We start from the raw sequence: 19,003 nt of genomic DNA, 5'->3' as shown, positions 1-19,003 counted from the left end.
GGTGGAATGATGATGTAAAGAGAGTAATAAGGGAGAAAAAGTTAGCATATGAGAAGTTTTTACAAAGTAGAAGTGATGCAAGGAGGGAAGAGTGTATGGAGAAAAAGAGAGAGGTTAAGAGAGTGGTGAAGCAATGTAAAAAGAGAGCAAATGAGAGAATGGGTGAGATGTTATCAACAAATTTTGTTGAAAATAAGAAAAAGTTATGGAGTGAGATTAACAAGTTAAGGAAGCCTAGAGAACAAATGGATTTGTCAGTTAAAAATAGGAGAGGAGAATTATTAAATGGAGAGTTAGAGGTATTGGGAAGATGGAGGGAATATTTTGAGGAATTGTTAAATGTTGATGAAGATAGGGAAGCTGTGATTTCGTGTATAGGGCAAGGAGGAATTACATCTTGTAGGAGTGAGGAAGAGCCAGTTGTGAGTGTGGGGGAAGTTCGTGAGGCAGTAGGTAAAATGAAAGGGGGTAAGGCAGCCGGGATTGATGGGATAAAGATAGAAATGTTAAAAGCAGGTGGGGATATAGTTTTGGAGTGGTTGGTGCAATTATTTAATAAATGTATGGAAGAGGGTAAGGTACCTAGGGATTGGCAGAGAGCATGCATAGTTTCTTTGTATAAAGGCAAAGGGGACAAAAGAGAGTGCAAAAATTGTAGGGGGATAAGTCTGTTGAGTATACCTGGTAAAGTGTATGGTAGAGTTATTATTGAAAGAATTAAGAGTAAGACGGAGAATAGGATAGCAGATGAGCAAAGAGGCTTTATGAAAGGCAGGGGGTGTGTGGACCAGGTGTTTACAGTGAAACATAAAAGTGAACAGTCCCTCAACCTTGAGGTTGAGGGACTGATTACCTCATTCTCCTTCTGTTCTTCAAGTTTCTCCTACGTATGGACTGATGAAGCCACTGTGTGGCGAAATGTTTCCTCAATAAAGATACCCAAGAGTTGCACATGTGTCTAATTTATCAACATGTCGGTTCTCTGAACCATTCATCTACAAATGTCTTGTACTATGTTGATACACATCTCTGCCCACACCAACTGCTCATTCACCTCCTTTTCTGCCAGTGTCCACACCCTCACTCTACGTCCAGCAACAGTCTCCCTACCCATACCATCTGCCCCTATAATTCCTCTACAGCCACCTGCCTTCAACCAGCAACCTCCCCCTCCCCCCCCACACACACAGTCTGCCCATACAATTGCCCCCATGGTCACACTCTTACACCTATACCATTTCCCCATAACCACCATTACCTCATGGCCACATTCCCGCTATGACCTCACCCACACACTTTACCTGCCCTTTCACCTTAACATGCCATCCACATACCTAATCATTTAGTTACCCCCCATGCTCGTTACCACCAACTGCACAATCGCTCATCCAGTTACCCATCATCCAGTCACCCATACCAGGCCACTGACATAAACACCTTTTACCCACACCACTCCCCCCCCAGCTTCTAGTCATCACAACACCACATCCACACTTTACCCATGCTTTCATACCCCCCACACCCTAACATGCCATCTACACTTCTAGTCTTGTAGCCACCAACCACCCTAATTACTGCCCACACCAACTGCGCACACACACCTACTCAGTCACCCATCATCCACACTACCACCCACACTGGGGCATTGACAAAGCCACCCACATGGTCACTACCACACCACCTTGTTGCTTCCAGCCTCCATCCCTACACCCCTCCAACACCCGACATCATAGGTATGTGTGTAATTGAGAAACAACTTTATATATAGGGTTTGCTACTCTCCGCAGTTTCGGGCATCCGAGGTAGGTCTTGGAATGTATCATCCAGAAATATAGGGCAACTACTCTATATTTTCTTTGGCATTTGTTGGCCATGCTTCATTCTCAAGAATGGTCCTAGTTTTGCTTACTAAGTGATTAAAATTGAATTTTACAAATGTTTGTCCTGCAGGGGACAACTAGTAATTATAATCTCTTGTCTTGTACATAATAATGACTTAAGTGAGGAGTTTTTGTTCCTTGTATGTAACTGTCATTTTTTGTTTAATTGTTGTGTGACTAAAGTATCTTCATTAATGGACCCCAGTAATATAACTTGCATTACCAAAGGATTATTAGATTAAATTTTGATTTTAGCATTTTCACTAAATGCTTTGTTAAATATGATTAGCAGAAATAAGAAACAGAAAGAGCACTGCTTAAGTATCTGTAATAAAGCTAATGAGTTGCTCGGTTTATGTAGATTGGTAAAAGCATCAGGAGTTTAAAGGTTATTCTACAACTCCACACATCATTAATAAAACCTCATTTAGATTATGCAGTGCAACTTTGGTCTCTGTGCTACAAAACAGATATAAATGTGTTGGAAAATACATAGAGAAGGCTGATAGTTAATCCAATGTATAAGGAATGTTTCCTGTAAAGATAGCTCAAGAGCCCTGAAGCTATCTATACCCTCTTGGAAGGTATAGAATGACAGGAGATATTATTGAAGCATGCATTTGGAATATGAGTATAAATACAGTGCTCATTATTAACCCTTTCATTGTCAAGACCTACTCTAAAATTTACTCTCAGGGTCAAAGAATTAAAAAAAAAATTGATCTTATGAAATGATAGAGAATCTTTTTCCAAAAGTAATGAAACCAGAAGTACAAAATTTGATAAAAACTCATGGAATTATGCTCTCGTAAATTTAGTGGTCTCTGTGATATTCACACATTTGTGATTTCACCCACTTTGAGCTCTATTTTTGGCCAATTCCGTTGTTCCAGTCCACCAAACTCAACTGTTGCACTAATATTCCTTCTATCAATTGAGTACAAGAAACCACCCATTTGCCTATTTCAACTATCTACTAAAGTGATCAGAAATCGGTAATTTGGCCAGTTTCATACAAAATTCAATAATTGCCAGTTTGAAAATAGGGTCCAGAATAAATAATGTAGACATTACTAGCACTAAATAAACATTTCCTCTTATATTATGCTTACTTTTCATTTTGAATTTTAATTCACACAAAAAATAATTGTATAAAGTCAGTGCATTTCTAAATACGTATTAGACTGGATAGTTGGATCCATATTGTGTACTCTGCAATATTGGCAAAAATTGAACATTTCCACTAATTTGAGATCAATTTCAAGCCACTTTCATTCCGGAAATTAATCAAAATCATCTCTATTTCTGCAATATATCTTCCATTCTATCAAATGAGACCAAGAAACTGAGAATACAGCCATAAAAACCATACAAAAATACACCATAAAGTTGCCGTTTTAAAACAAAAACACGGTCACAGCTTTTATTTTCCTCATGATTTGTGTGCTGCAGGATTTTTTTTTTATATGGTGCACACTTACCACATAGACCCATCTTCTCATATCTAGGCCTGCATTTACCACTCACAGCTTATCTGTATGAGCTGAGCTAGTGGTGTCATACTACGGGACCGACATTGGCTTCAAAGCCACGATATAATGGGACCAACACTGAAAGGGTTAAACTGTACCAGCCCCCTCTAAAACTACAACTGCAAAATAGGCCATCTCTTGCACTCAAGGACTTAATACAACCATCTGGGAAGTGATTAAAACTCATTCTTCAGGGTTTCGTGAAGTAAATTTCTTCATAACTTGCAAATTGCATCCTCCAACTGTGGGAGTGGGTTGATATCCTTTCCCCCAGTAGATCTCTCAGAGGTTTCTTAAGGGGTTATAGTGTGGAGAATTTCCTGGTTAGTCGTCATAGATACCTCAGTCATGAGACTACTGAACATCAGATTTCAGTGTGGTAAGGAGCACTGTCTTGCATTAAAATAATTGAACCACACTTCAAAAATGATAGAGCAATTCTAGGTATGTTAGTACAGTGGACCCCCGCTTAACGATCACCTCCCAATGCGACCAATTATGTAAGTGTATTTATGTAAGAGCGTTTGTATGTGTATGTTTGGGGGTCTGAAATGGACTAATCTACTTCACAATATTCCTTATGGGAACAAATTCGGTCAGTACTGGCACCTGAACATACTTCTGGAATGAAAAAATATCGTTAACCGGGGGTCCACTGTATAGTTAAACCCGTACCTGCTAGTGTTGATCTCCGCTACAGTTCCGAATATTTTTATTTTTTTTTTTTTAAAAAGAGGGTAATTTTCTGTTTGTAATAAGACTGTTACACCATGTGATGGGAACATGGAGTCCTGCCACTTGCAGAAATGTGATTTTATAGCCAATCTTTGTTCTGGCACAGTTAGTACGAATATAATAATCAAGTACAGTGGACCCCCGCATACCGATTTTAATCCGTGCAAGAGGGCTCATTGGTATGCGAAATAATCGGTATGCGAATGAATTTTCCCCATAAGAAATAATGGAAATCAAATTAATCCGTGCAAGACACCCAAAAGTATGAAAAAAAAATTTTTTACAACATGAAATGTTAATTTTAATACACACAAACTGAAAAAGGCATGCACAATTACATGACACTTACTTTTATTGAAGATCTGGTGATGATTGATGGGATGGGAGGAGGGGAGAGAGTGTGTTAGTGTTTAGAAGGGGAATCCCCTTCCATTAAGACTTGAGGTGTCGAGTCCTTTTCTGGGGTTACTTCCCTTCTTCTTTTAATGCCACTAGGACCAGCTTCAGAGTCACTGGACTTCTTTCGCACAACATATCTGTCCATAGTGGCCTGTACCTCTCGTTCCTTTATGACTTCCCTAAAGTGTTTCACAACATTGTCAGTGTACAGGTTGCCAACACGGCTTGCAATAGCTGTGTGAGGGTGATTTTCATCCATGAAGGTTTGCACTTCAAGCCACTTTGCACAGATTTCCTTAATCTTTGTAGTAGGCAACTTCTTCAATTTCTCTCTCCCCTCCTCTGAACCAGTTTCCTCAGGTCTGGCCTCTTGCTCTTGAAGTTGATCTATCAGCTCATCAGTGGTTAGTTCTTCATTGTCCTCCTCCACCAACTCTTCCACATCCTCCCCACTAACCTCCAACCCCAAGGACTTTCCCAATGCCACAATGGATTCCTCAACTGGCATAATCCTCTCAGGGTTAGCCTCAAACCCTTCAAAATCCCTTTTGTCTACACATTCTGGCCACAGTTTCTTCCAAGCAGAGTTCAAGGTCTTCTTAGTCACTCCCTCCCAAGCCTTACCTATAAGGTTTACACAATTGAGGATATTAAAGTGCTCTCTCCAAAACTCTCTTAGTCAGTTGAGTTTCTGAGGTCACTACAAAGCACCTTTCAAACAGAGCTTTTGTGTACAGTTTTTTGAAGTTTGCAATAACCTGCTGGTCCATGGGCTGCAGGAGAGGAGTGGTATTAGGAGGCAAACACTTCACCTTAATGAATTTCATGTCCCCATAAAGTCGCTCTGCCACGTCTGTAGGATGACCAGGGGCATTGTCTAACACCAGGAGGCACTTAAGTTCTAATTTCTTTTCAGTTAGGTAATCTTTCACATTGGGGGCAAATGCATGGTGTAACCAGTCATAGAAAAAGTCCCTAGTGACCCATGCCTTACTGTTTGCCCTCCACAGCACACACAAATTCTCCTTGAGGACATTCTCTTGCCTGAACGATCTGGGAGTTTCAGAGTGATACACTAATAAAGGCTTCACTTTGCAATCACCAGTAGCATTGGAACACATCAACAAAGTAAGCCTGTCTTTCATAGGCTTATGTCCTGGGAGTGCCTTTTCCTCCTGAGTAATGTAGGTCCTGCTTGGCATTTTCTTCCAAAACAGGCCTGTTTCATCACAATTAAACACTTGTTCAGGTTTCAATCCTTCACTGTCTATGTACTTCTTGAATTCCTGCACATATTTTTCAGCTGCTTTGTGGTCCGAACTGGCAGCCTCACCATGCCTTATCACACTATGTATGCCACTACGCTTCTTAAATCTCTCAAACCAACCTTTGCTGGCCTTAAATTCACTCACATCAGCACTAGTTGCAGGCATTTTTAATTAAATCCTCATGCAACTTCCTAGCCTTTTCGCTTATGATCGCTTGAGAGACGCTATCTCCTGCTAGCTGTTTTTCATTTATCCACTAATAAGAGTCTCTCAACATCTTCCATCACTTGCGATCTTTGTTTCGAAAACACAGTTAAACCTTTGGCAAGAACAGCTTCCTTGATTGCCTTTCTGGTGCCCACAATAGTAGCGATGGTTGATTGGGGTTTCTTGTACAACCTGGCCAGGTCGGCGATACGCACTCCACTTTCATACTTATCAATGATCTCTTTCTTCATCTCTATTGGAATTCTCACCCTTATTGCTGTAGGGTTGGCACTAGAAGCTTTCTTGGGGCCCATGGTCACTTATTTTCCAGATAAAGCACCGAAAACAATGTAATAATACGAAATGTTCCGATTGTATGCTTGGATGTTACCGCGGAGGCTGGCTGGTAAACAATGGCATGGGCGGCACATGTGAGGCTGGCTGAGGGCGCACATTGGACGCGTCTCGGATGAACGGCGGTGAGCGGGTTTTTAAGCGGTATGCGAGGCAAAATTTTTGCGATTAAAGCAAGAGGTATGCAGATTAATCGTTATGTGATGCCAACGGTATGCGGGGGTCCACTGTAATCTTTACAATCTCGTTTGTCCCCCTTTCCTTTATATAAAGGAACTGTACACACACGCTTCCAATCCCTAGGTACCTTTCCCTCTTTCATACATTTATTTTTTCATTATTAACACACTGGCCGATTCCCACCAAGGCAGGGTGGCCCAAAAAAGAAAAACTTTCACCATCATTCACTCCATCACTGTCTTGCCAGAAGGGTGCTTTACACTACAGTTTTTAAACTGCAACATTAACACCCCTCCTTCAGATGCGTGCAGGCACTGTACTTCCCATCTCCAGGACTCAAGTCCGGCCTGCCGGTTTCCCTGAATCCCTTCATAAATGTTACTTTGCTCATACTCCAACAGCACGTCAAAAATACCAACCACTACAACACTATATCTCCCCTGCTTTTAACATTTCTGTCATGATTCCATCAGTTCCAGCTGCTTTACCCCTTTCCATTATACGTAATCCCTCTTGCCCCTCCCCCACCCCTCGCATCCGGCTCTTTTTCACTCCTAAAAGATGTTATACCTCCCTGGCTGGTGCATGAAATTATTGCCTCCCTCTCTTCATAAACATTTAAAAGTTCCTCAAAATATTCCCACCATCTTCTCAATACCTCCAACTCCCAGTCTTCTAACTCCCCTACTCTGTTTTTAACTGACAAATCTATTCATTTGTCATTTGCTGGGACCTATAAATAGATTTGTCTAGAAATATATACAAATTATTTATAGGTCCCAGCAGTGTTTTTAGAAGTACTGGACTATATGAAACTCATTGAAGCATGGTGTCAGTGTCACTCAGCATTGCTGATGGTGCTCTGCTTCCAGTGATCCTTGGCATATGTTTTCTATTTGCTCCCACTGTTCCATACACAAGCATGTCTGTCTCTTTCTGTCTGCCTCTCTCTCTGTCTCAGAGAGATCTGCTCATGAACCTGATTGTCAGCTTACATGAACAGGTATTACGTAGCCTCATTGATCAGGCTGTCTCCAAGGAAGTTTGGCTACAGGCTAGAATGTAGGAGTAAAATTCCTGAAACTGGTCACAGGCATCCTTCATGCTACAATAACATATTAAAGTGTGACACTCTTCTCTCCAGAAAGCACAAGTTTATATTGATAACTTTAATGTAATAATTTTACCCTGAGTACTTGTTTAAAATCTTGTTTTTCAGTGACAGAGGAAAATGTGACTGGCCTGACTATAGACAACTTTACTTTTTACCCATTTTGCCTTGGATTTAGAGAGCCATATGAAGTCATCAGGAGTGCTAAATTGTGTCATGCATTTAAAACAAAGGTGAGTTATTTATATACATTTCTGTTAGCTGAAGAATGAATGTTGTTGAAGAATGTTTCCTCCTCTGGATTACCCTGCCTTGGTGATAACTTGTTAGCACTTACAGTTGTAGAGGTCAGCTCATGGTGTATTATCATTGCCCCAAAATAAGCTCACCACTTCCCACCCTACCTCGGTGTGCTAAAAAATAATAATATAATCATTGTTATTACTGATTGGGAGCAATGGGCTTGTAACCCCTTCTCCTGTACAAATTATCAAATGTAAAAAGAAAAACTTTTGTTTTTTTAGGTCACCTTGCCTCAGTGGGAGATGGCCAGTTCATCGAAAAAAACAAAATTAATAATTTAGAGATTGTTATTCTTGAGCTTCTGTTCTTTCATGAAATTCAAAAATGGTAGCTCTAGAAATTAAAAAATGGTAGCTCTGGACAAGAAATGTGCTTTCAACTGAGATTGAAAAGCATAAATATATAAATATATAAATATATTAGTGAAGGGATTCAGGGAAACCGGTTATTTTCATATAGTCGGACTTGAGTCCTGGAAATGGAGGGGTTTGGGATATTGGCAGTTTGGAGGGATATGTTGTGTATCTTCATATGTATATGCTTCTAAACTGTTGTATTCTGAGCACCTCTGCAAAAACAGTGATAATGTGTGAGTGTGGTGAAAGTGTTGAATGATGATGAAAGTATTTTCTTTTTGGGGATTTTCTTTCTTTTTTGGGTCACCCTGCCTTGGTGGGAGATGGCCGACTTGTTGAAAAAAAAATATATATTTCTGACTTAACAGACACTGGCAACCTTAAACAATCTAAGTGCTATGTAAGAAAATGCTCTTGCTTTCAATGAGGTTGAAAGACAGTGAGTGTAGAGCTAGATCATAGTTGAGGTTGAAGGGCAGGGCGAGTGAGTGTAAATCTAGATCATGGTTGAGGTTGAAAGACAGGATGAGTGAGTAGTGCTAGATCATGGTTGAGGTTGAAGGGCAGGATGGAGTAAATAACTTTTTAAATGAGTTTCTTTTTATGAATATGCAAAAAAATTAGCATTCTTACAGCAAACAACTTGTGCAAATTCTATACACCTATATTTATTTTTATAAAGCATCAACTCGAACTTGTGTATACAATAAAAAAAATAAAAAAAATTATTTTGGTATCTATTTAGCAAATAAATTTTGTTCTACATACAGTAATATGTACATTGCTGTTTTTTAGTGTGCATTAATAATATTCATTGTCAATCTTAAATTATCCACAGAAGAAAGTTGAAGAAGAAAGAAAAATTCTCAAGAAAACAATTGAATGTGTTACAGCTGCTATGGCACCTCTGCAGGTGCCAGAGAAAAAGTGTAGCACCAATAATGACAAACACAACTTAAAAGAAAATGGTAATGTTCCACTAGTTATTTTTTTTTATTACTTACTAAAGTGGGCTTCAGATGCATGCCATAATATTCATTTATTTATTAATTTCTAGTTAATGGGGTTATTTTACACAGACTTTTGTGTTAATTACCCTATTAATTGTGGCTAAAATTTTGTGCATATAGCATATGTAAGCTTCCTCTAATTATAGTAATATTACTGTAATTTACATTCTGTAAATGAAGTTGTTTCAGTGTTAAGCTGATTTACCCACGGGTTGTTTTGTTCTATAAGTCTCTTGGTTTAAACTGATGGTTTATTCATCTTCATTGAGATGGTTTATTCATCTTCATTGAGATGTGTTGCCATCTGCTTCATCAAGTTCTCTCTTACACCATGTACATTTGGCTGTCAGGTGCAAAAAGTATTCAATGACCATGTCTTACCTTTTCCTGAATATGAAATGAAATTTCAAAATTAAGCAATTTTTTGTATTGCAGATGGATTTGAAGTTATTAGCGCGGCAGGAGAAACCACTGGATATGAAGATTGGATACAGTTGTCTTCAGTTCCACAGCTTGGTGCAGCAAAATTTAATACTAGAGAAAAAAATGGCTCTAAGAAACAGGTACATTCTTGTAAGTCCAGTAATAAGTATGAAGATCTGAATAAAGTAAAAAACATTCTAGTTCATGGAGCAAGCAGTAATACTACATTAGATGGTAAAAATAAGAATAATTTGATGGAATATGAAAGTAACTCTGAGATGTTTCTGTTATCAACAAATAAAAACTCAGTGTGCAACGATCTCACACTTGCAAGACAAAATAAGCCAGTGTTGGGTGTTAGTTCTGTCTTAGACAAAATTAAGTGAAGGGATTCAGGGAAACCGGTTATTTTCATATAGTCAGACTTAAGTCTTGGAAATGGAGTGGTTTGGGATATTGGCAGTTTGGAGGGATATGTTGTGTATCTTTATATGTATATACTTCTAAACTGTTGTATTCTCTGCACCTCTGCAAAAACAGTGATAATGTGTGAGTGTGGTGAAAGTGTTGAATGATGAAAGTATTTTCTTTTTGGGGATTTTCTTTTTTGGGTCACCCTGCCTCGGTGGAAGACGGCCGACTTGTTGAAAAAAAAAAATATATTTCTGACTTAACAGACACTGGCAACCTTAAACAATCTAGGTGCTATGTAAGAAAATGCTCTTGCTTTCAATGAGGTTGAAAGACAGTGAGTGTAGAGCTAGATCATAGTTGAGGTTGAAGGGCAGGGCGAGTGAGTGTAAATCTAGATCATGGTTGAGGTTGAAAGACAGGATGAGTGAGTAGTGCTAGATCATGGTTGAGGTTGAAGGGCAGGATGGAGTAAATAACTTTTAAAATGAGTTTCTTTTTATGAATATGCAAAAAAATTAGCATTCTTACAGCAAACAACTTGTGCAAATTCTAGACACCTATATTTATTTTTATAAAGTATCAACTCGAGCTTGTGTATACAATAAAAAAAATAAAGAAAATTATTTTGGTATCTAGCAAATAAATTTTGTTCTACATACAGTAATATGTACATTGCTGTTTTTTAGTGTGCATTAATAATATGCATTGTCAATCTTAAATTATCCACAGAAGAAAGTTGAAGAAGAAAGAAAAATTCTCAAGAAAACAATTGAATGTGTTACAGCTGCTATGGCACCTCTGCAGGTGCCAGAGAAAAAGTGTAGCACCAATAATGACAAACACAACTTAAAAGAAAATGGTAATGTTCCACTAGTTATTTTTTTTTATTACTTTACTAAAGTAGGCTTCAGATGCATGCCATAATATTCATTTATTTATTAATTTCTACTTAATGGGGTTATTTTACACAGACTTTTGTGTTAATTACCCTATTAATTGTGGCTAAAATTTTGTGCATATAGCATATGTAAGCTTCTTCTAATTATAGTAATATTACTGTAATTTACATTCTGTAAATGAAGATGTTTCAGTGTTAAGCTGATTTACCCACGGGTTGTTTTGTTCTATAAGTCTCTTGGTTTAAACTGATGGTTTATTCATCTTCATTGAAATGGTTTATTCATCTTCATTGAGATGTGTTGCCATCTGCTTCATCAAGTTCTCTCTTACACCATGTACATTTGGCTGTCAGGTGCAAAAAGTATTCAATGACCATGTCTTACCTTTTCCTGAATATGAAATGAAATTTCAAAATTAAGCAATTTTTTTGTATTGCAGATGGATTTGAAGTTATTAGCGCGGCAGGAGAAACCACTGGATATGAAGATTGGATACAGTTGTCTTCAGTTCCACAGCTTGGTGCAGCAAAATTTAATACTAGAGAAAAAAATGGCTCTAAGAAACAGGTACATTCTTGTAAGTCCAGTAATAAGTATCAAGATCTGAATAAAGTAAAAAACATTCTAGTTCATGGAGCAAGCAGTAATACTACATTAGATGGTAAAAATAAGAATAATTTGATGGAATATGAAAGTAACTCTGAGATGTTTCTGTTATCAACAAATAAAAACTCAGTGTGCAACGATCTCACACTTGCAAGACAAAATAAGCCAGTGTTGGGTGTTAGTTCTGTCTTAGACAAAATTAAGTGAAGGGATTCAGGGAAACCGGTTATTTTCATATAGTCGGACTTGAGTCCTAGAAATGGAGGGGTTTGGGATATTGGCAGTTTGGAGGGATATGTTGTGTATCTTTATATGTATATGCTTCTAAACTGTTGTATTCTGAGCACCTCTGCAAAAACAGTGATAATGTGTGAGTGTGGTGAAAGTGTTGAATGATGATGAAAGTATTTTCTTTTTGGGGATTTTCTTTCTTTTTTGGGTCACCCTGCCTCGGTGGGAGACGGCCGACTTGTTGAAAAAAAAAAATATATTTCTGACTTAACAGACACTGGCAACCTTAAACAATCTAGGTGCTATGTAAGAAAATGCTCTTGCTTTCAATGAGGTTGAAAGACAGTGAGTGTAGACCTAGATCATAGTTGAGGTTGAAGGGCAGGGCGAGTGAGTGTAAATCTAGATCATGGTTGAGGTTGAAAGACAGGATGAGTGAGTAGTGCTAGATCATGGTTGAGATTGAAGGGCAGGATGGAGTAAATAACTTTTAAAATGAGTTTCTTTTTATGAATATGCAAAAAAATTAGCATTCTTACAGCAAACAACTTGTGCAAATTCTAGACACCTATATTTATTTTTATAAAGCATCAACTCTAACTTGTGTATACAATAAAAAAATAAAAAAAATTATTTTGGTATCTATTTAGCAAATAAATTTTGTTCTACATACAGTAATATATACATTGTTGTTTTTTAGTGTGCATTAATAATATGCATTGTCAATCTTAAATTATCCACAGAAGAAAGTTGAAGAAGAAAGAAAAATTCTCAAGAAAACAATTGAATGTGTTACAGCTGCTATGGCACCTCTGCAGGTGCCAGAGAAAAAGTGTAGCACCAATAATGACAAACACAACTTAAAAGAAAATGGTAATGTTCACTAGTTATTTTTTTTATTACTTTACTAAAGTGGGCTTCAGATGCATGCCATAATATTCATTTTATTAATTTCTAGTTAATGGGGTTATTTTACACAGACTTTTGTGTTAATTACCCTATTAATTATGGCTAAACTTTTGTGCATATAGCATATGTAAGCTTCCTCTAATTATAGTAATATTACTGTAATTTACATTCTGTAAATGAAGGTGTTTCAGTGTTAAGCTGATTTACCCACAGGTTGTTTTGTTCTATAAGTCTCTTGGTTTAACCCTTTGAGAGTTTTGGTCGTACTAGTACGTCTTTCGCGTAGGGTTTTTTGACATACTAGTACGCATAAATTCTAGCGGCCTCAAATCTAGTGGGAGAAAGCTGGTAGGCCTTCATATGAAAGAATGGGTCTATGTGGTCAGTGTGCACAGTCTAAAAAAAATCCTGCAGCACACAGTGCATAATGAAAAAAAAAAAAATGACCATTTTTTTGGAATAAATCAGCGACTTTGCAGTGTATTTTCGTATGGTATTTATTGTTGTATTCTAGTTTTCTTGGTCTTATTTTATAGAATGGAAGACATATTACAGAAATTGAGATGATTTTGACTGGTTTTACAATGAAAGGTGCCTTGAAATTGAGCTCAAAGTAGCAGAAATGTTCGATTTCTACCAAACTTCAAAAGTAAACAAATCGTGCCAAGCGTGCAATACACATCAACTGGTGAGTCTAATATTCTTTCACAAGTGCACCAATAATATTTATACCATTTTTTACACTAATGCAGTAGTCTGCATAACAGTAAATCTTATATTTTTTGTGAGAATAAAAATTCAAAGTGGAAAGCAAAAGAATATAAGAGGGGCCTTGAGACGTGACTAATGACTAGAGGAAATGTCATTTTAGTGCCAGGAATGTCTTTCTTGTTTATTCTGGACCCTATTCGGAAATTGGCATCTTTTGAAATTTGTGTGAAATTGGCAAAATTGCTAAATTCTGACCACTGTACTGGATAGTTGAATTTCATAAATGGGTGGTTTCTTGCACCCATTCGATAGAAAAAATGGAGTTCTAGCGAAATATTCATGTTTTTTGTCGACTAGTACAGTGAAATTGGCCGAAAATGGGGCTCAAAGTGGGCAAAATCGCCGATGCGTAAACATCGCTGAGACCGCTAACCTTGCGAGAGCATAATTCCGTAAGTTTTCTATCAAATTTCAAACTTTTGGTGTCTTTATGATTGGGAAAAGATTCTCTATCTTTTCATAAGAGAAAATAATTTTTTTTTTTTTTAAATTTGGCCGACCCTGAGAACGAGTTTCGGAGAGGGCCTGTCGACCCTCAAAGGGTTAAACTGATGGTTTATTCATCTTCATTGAGATGGTTTATTCATCTTCATTGAGATGTGTTGCCATCTGCTTCATCAAGTTCTCTCTTACACCATGTACATTTGGCTGTCAGGTGCAAAAAGTATTCAATGACCATGTCTTACCTTTTCCTGAATATGAAATGAAATTTCAAAATTAAGCAATTTTTTGTATTGCAGATGGATTTGAAGTTATTAACGAGGCAGGAGAAACCACTGGATATGAAGATTGGATACAGTTGTCTTCAGTTACACAGCTTGGTGCAGCAAAATTTAATACTAGAGAAAAAAATGACTCTAAGAAACAGGTACATTCTTGTAAGTCCAGTAATAAGTATCAAGATCTGAATAAAGTAAAAAACATTCTAGTTCATGGAGCAAGCAGTAATACAACATTAGATGGTAAAAATAAGAATAATTTGATGGAATATGAAAGTAACTCTGAGATGTTTCTGTTATCAACAAATAAAAACTCAGTGTGCAATGATCTCACACTTGCAAGACAAAATAAGCCAGTGTTGGGTGTTAGTTCTGTCTTAGACAAAATTAAGTGAAGGGATTCAGGGAAACCGGTTATTTTCATATAGTCGGACTTGAGTCCTGGAAATGGAGGGGTTTGGGATATTGGCAGTTTGGAGGGATATGTTGTGTATCTTTATATGTATATGCTTCTAAAATGTTGTATTTTGAGCACCTCTGCAAAAACAGTGATAATGTGTGAGTGTGGTGAAAGTGTTGAATGATGATGAAAGTATTTTCTTTTTGGGGATTTTCTTTCTTTTTTGGGTCACCCTGCCTCGGTGGGAGATGGCCGACTTGTTGAAAAAAAAAATATATATTTCTGACTTAACAGACACTGGCAACTTTAAACAATCTAGGTGCTATGTAAGAAAATGCTCTTGCTTTCAATGAGGTTGAAAGACAGTGAGTGTAGACCTAGATCATAGTTGAGGTTGAAGGGCAGGGCGAATGAGTGTAAATCTAGATCATGGTTGAGGTTGAAAGACAGGATGAGTGAGTAGTGCTAGATCATGGTTGAGGTTGAAGGGCAGGATGGAGTAAATAACTTTTAAAATGAGTTTCTTTTTATGAATATGCAAAAAAATTAGCATTCTTACAGCAAACAACTTGTGCAAATTCTATACACCTATATTTATTTTTATAAAGCATCAACTCTAACTTGTGTATACAATAAAAAAATAAAAAAAATTATTTTGGTATCTATTTAGCAAATAAATTTTGTTCTACATACAGTAATATATACATTGCTGTTTTTTAGTGTGCATTAATAATATGCATTGTCAATCTTAAATTATCCACAGAAGAAAGTTGAAGAAGAAAGAAAAATTCTCAAGAAAACAATTGAATGTGTTACAGCTGCTATGGCACCTCTGCAGGTGCCAGAGAAAAAGTGTAGCACCAATAATGACAAACACAACTTAAAAGAAAATGGTAATGTTCACTAGTTATTTTTTTTATTACTTTACTAAAGTGGGCTTCAGATGCATGCCATAATCATTTATTTATTAATTTCTAGTTAATGGGGTTATTTTACACATACTTTTGTGTTAATTACCCTATTAATTGTGGCTAAAATTTTGTGCATATAGCATATGTAAGCTTCCTCTAATTATAGTAATATTACTGTAATTTACATTCTGTAAATGAAGGTGTTTCAGTGTTAAGCTGATTTACCCACGGGTTGTTTTGTTCTATAAGTCTCCTCTTCAAGGGGGGCTCCTTGGCGTGGTGAAGAGGCTCTTGGTCTGAGGAATTAGCCCTGTCGATCTTCTTCCTCAGACCGAACCTAATTACCCCCCATTCTCCCCTCCCCTATCCCATCCTCCCCATTTTCCATTCCTCCTCCCCACCCCTCCCTTTTGCCCTTCCTCTTTTTGGCCTTTGGGATTTCTCCCACAAGCGCGTTAGTTCCTAGGTAGGGGAAAGGACACCGCGGTCCATCCCATTCCGTTGAGGTTCTTGGCAGTGGCGTAGTTTGCCGTGGAATCTGGATTGCCTGGGGATGTCCCGATCCCTCTCCAGTATCCCGGAGTAGCTTTGGGTGTCTTTCGGGCGACGGGTGTATCTCTGGAAGCCACCTTTTGGATTCCGGGGGTGGTGGCCGAAGGAGGTATGCTTTGTGGCGGATATCCGGCCGCCCTCTCTTTTGTCCACCGAGGTAGCTCGGCAGATGTGAGGTTGCTATCCCTGATTGCTGGTTTACTGGCATGAAGGGTAGGGTATGGCACGGGTTCCATGCTGCATCTGCGCTACTAGCAGTGTTGAGGTCCTCTTGGGCGCGGAGGGAGATTTCCGGCCCTTTCATTCCTCCTGGGAACTATTCCTCCCCGCTCCCCCCTTTTTTTATTCTTTTTTTATTTTTATTTTCTTTTCTTCTTTCTTTTTTTTTTCTTAAAAACAAAAAGCAAAGGAGTAACCTAACCATGGCAGCCCTAGTCCATGAACCCACTTCCCCCGGGCCCCTTCTTGATACCGCACCCCATTCTAACCCTGCCTTGTGTTTAGATCACTCTTCGGACACTCCTGATGCCCCTGTACCTCTTTCTGGTGCTGTTTCCTCACCCGCTTCAGGTACCGGGGCTTCAACTGACTCCTTCGATTTGTCTGAACTCCGCTCTCCTTTGACTGTGCTTCCGGCTTCCCCCTCTACGGTACGGCAATTTTCGAATTGCCCGCCCATTTCACGCCGGACCATCTCCGGTCCTACTCCGAAACGCCAACGTCAATCTCCTGATGATGCTCCTTCGTTACCTTCCCATTCTACTCGGAAAAGACCGACACGTCAAGCACTCCCTCTCCACGCTCAGTTTCGGACCACACAATAGACTAAATTCTTTACTTTAAGACCGACTTCTTCTTCTGCCTACCTTTCTGACCATAGTATTGGCAAAGCGCTCCTGCGTCATGTTGGTAGAGATATTTCATTTCATGCTCTCAAGAGCGGTATGAGCATCGTCACTGTCCAGAATGCTACCCAAGCTCATGATCTTTCTCTCCTTTCGAATATCGATACTACTCCTATCACTATTGAAAAACATCTTTCTCTCAATTCTTGTAGTGGTACTGTCATTCTGCCCCATACCATAGTCCAACAGAATTTCCAGTCATGTGGCAATGACATTTTTGAACAGCTGGAACTCCAGGATCTCCCAATCCTCAAAGTAGACACTTATGTCCTTCCTGCCCGGGGGCGAAGACGTTACCCTTGCAATGTGGCTCGTTTAACTTTTGACAGCCGAGAACTCCCGTCCTCTGTATATGTCGCGGGACATCGGTTACAAGTTCGAAAGGTGATACCTACACCGCAACAATGTAGAAATTGCTGGCGTTTTGGTCACCCAGCGAAATATTGCAGATCTATGGCCGAATGCCCAGTCTGTGGTGCCGACGACCATTCTAATACATCTTGCAGTCAACCTCCATCTTGCCTTAATTGTAATGAAGCTCACCCTTCGTACTCCCGCCGTTGCCAGGTCTACTTAAATGAACGTGAAATCCGTTGCCTCAAAGAGGCAGAAGGTCTCCCTTATGCTATGGCAGTTACTCATCTCCGCCTCCAAGGGAGACTACCCCGTCCCCGTGTTTCTTATTCTCGTGTTTCCAAACATCCCCCCACTTCTCGGGTCCCATCTTCTGCAGCCTCCTCTGTTGTTACCCCTCCCATAGCCACTACGGCATCTAATCCTTTTGCTGTCCTTGGCTCTGACGTCCCGACTACAACTCAGTCTGTTCTCACATCTTCACGTCCTTCCTCACAAGCCCCAGTATCGACAAGACCTCGTACGACACCTAATACCAATCGCCCCTCTACTTCTCAGAAGTCCAAAAAATCCACATTGCTCAAATCTTCTTTGCCCCTTCCTTCCCTTCTTCCACCTCCACACTTTACCATTCCAGTCTCTGTACCTAGTTCTTCCCCTCTCTCTGGCTCTATTACAAGTGTGGAGATTCACCCTCCTCCTCGTACTATGCCTTCCACCCCCATCTCCTCCCAAGTTTCTCCCTCTTCTGCCACCTCCCAGGTTTCTGCCTCTTCTGTCCCCCCCCACACTTCATCTCCAGTTTCTTACATTCTTCCCTCCCCCTCTACTTTGGTACAGTCCATTACTGTCCCAATCTTTACTCACCCTCCTCCTTCTATCTCCAATATGGTCTCCCATACACCTTTGAATTCAGAAACACTTGAAGCCATTTCAGAATATATTGCAGAGACTATACCTTCAATGGACACTGATTCACTTCCTGTTCCTTCTCTTCCCTCTCCTCCATCTTCACAACCCCAATCTTCGCAACGCTCCGTTCCTTCGCTACTTGAACGTCTTCCAATGCCACCACACGTTGACTTTTCTAACCCCTCTAGTCCATAGGTGCCTTTACCTACAGATTCCTGGTATTTTCTTCATCGCCAATCATGGCCTATTTACAGTGGAATATCCGCGGCCTCAGGGGTAATCGGGGTGAGCTTCAGATGTTGCTTTCCAGGTTTTCCCCTGTTGGTGCTTGCTTACAAGAACCAAAATTACACTCTGCTGTCTTTCAACGTATCTCAGGCTATAATTTATTGTATTCTTCGAATCCTTTCTCAGATGGGACCTTTAATGAAAGTGCCCTTCTTCTACGCAATGATATTCCGTACTGTCAACTATTTGTCCATACCTCGCTGCATTACACTGCAGCCCGTATCCACTTGAATAAGTGGTTTACAATATGTTCTTTATATCTCTCTCCTTCTCGAGCATTTTCTATCCCAGACTTTGCCTTTCTTGTTTCATCCTTACCACCACCACTTCTGTTACTTGGTGATTTTAATGCCCACCATTTCCTCTGGGGGGGG

The 19,003-nt window shown here is 39.2% G+C and overlaps 1 protein-coding gene across 4 annotated transcripts in view; it reads left to right on the top strand.

Annotated features, from left to right (window-relative positions):
* LOC128699012 (protein PF3D7_1417600) overlaps nt 1-19,003 on the top strand; it is a 68,336-nt gene that overhangs the window by 41,143 nt on the left and 8,190 nt on the right. For all 4 annotated transcript variants that reach the window (XM_070096836.1, XM_070096835.1, XM_070096833.1 and 1 more), the window contains 8 exons: nt 7,775-7,899; nt 9,164-9,293; nt 9,771-9,898; nt 10,902-11,031; nt 11,511-11,638; nt 12,652-12,781; nt 14,329-14,456; nt 15,471-15,600. In XM_070096836.1, coding sequence (XP_069952937.1) covers nt 7,775-7,899; nt 9,164-9,293; nt 9,771-9,898; nt 10,902-11,031; nt 11,511-11,638; nt 12,652-12,781; nt 14,329-14,456; nt 15,471-15,600 — 1,029 coding nt within the window. The remainder of the gene's footprint in view (nt 1-7,774; nt 7,900-9,163; nt 9,294-9,770; nt 9,899-10,901; nt 11,032-11,510; nt 11,639-12,651; nt 12,782-14,328; nt 14,457-15,470; nt 15,601-19,003) is intronic.

The sequence above is a fragment of the Cherax quadricarinatus genome, chromosome 55 (assembly GCF_038502225.1).
Source record: "Cherax quadricarinatus isolate ZL_2023a chromosome 55, ASM3850222v1, whole genome shotgun sequence".
NCBI classification, from domain to species: domain Eukaryota; kingdom Metazoa; phylum Arthropoda; class Malacostraca; order Decapoda; family Parastacidae; genus Cherax; species Cherax quadricarinatus.
The sequence above is the reverse complement of the archived record's forward strand: the minus strand, read 5'-3'. Positions and strand labels throughout refer to the sequence as shown.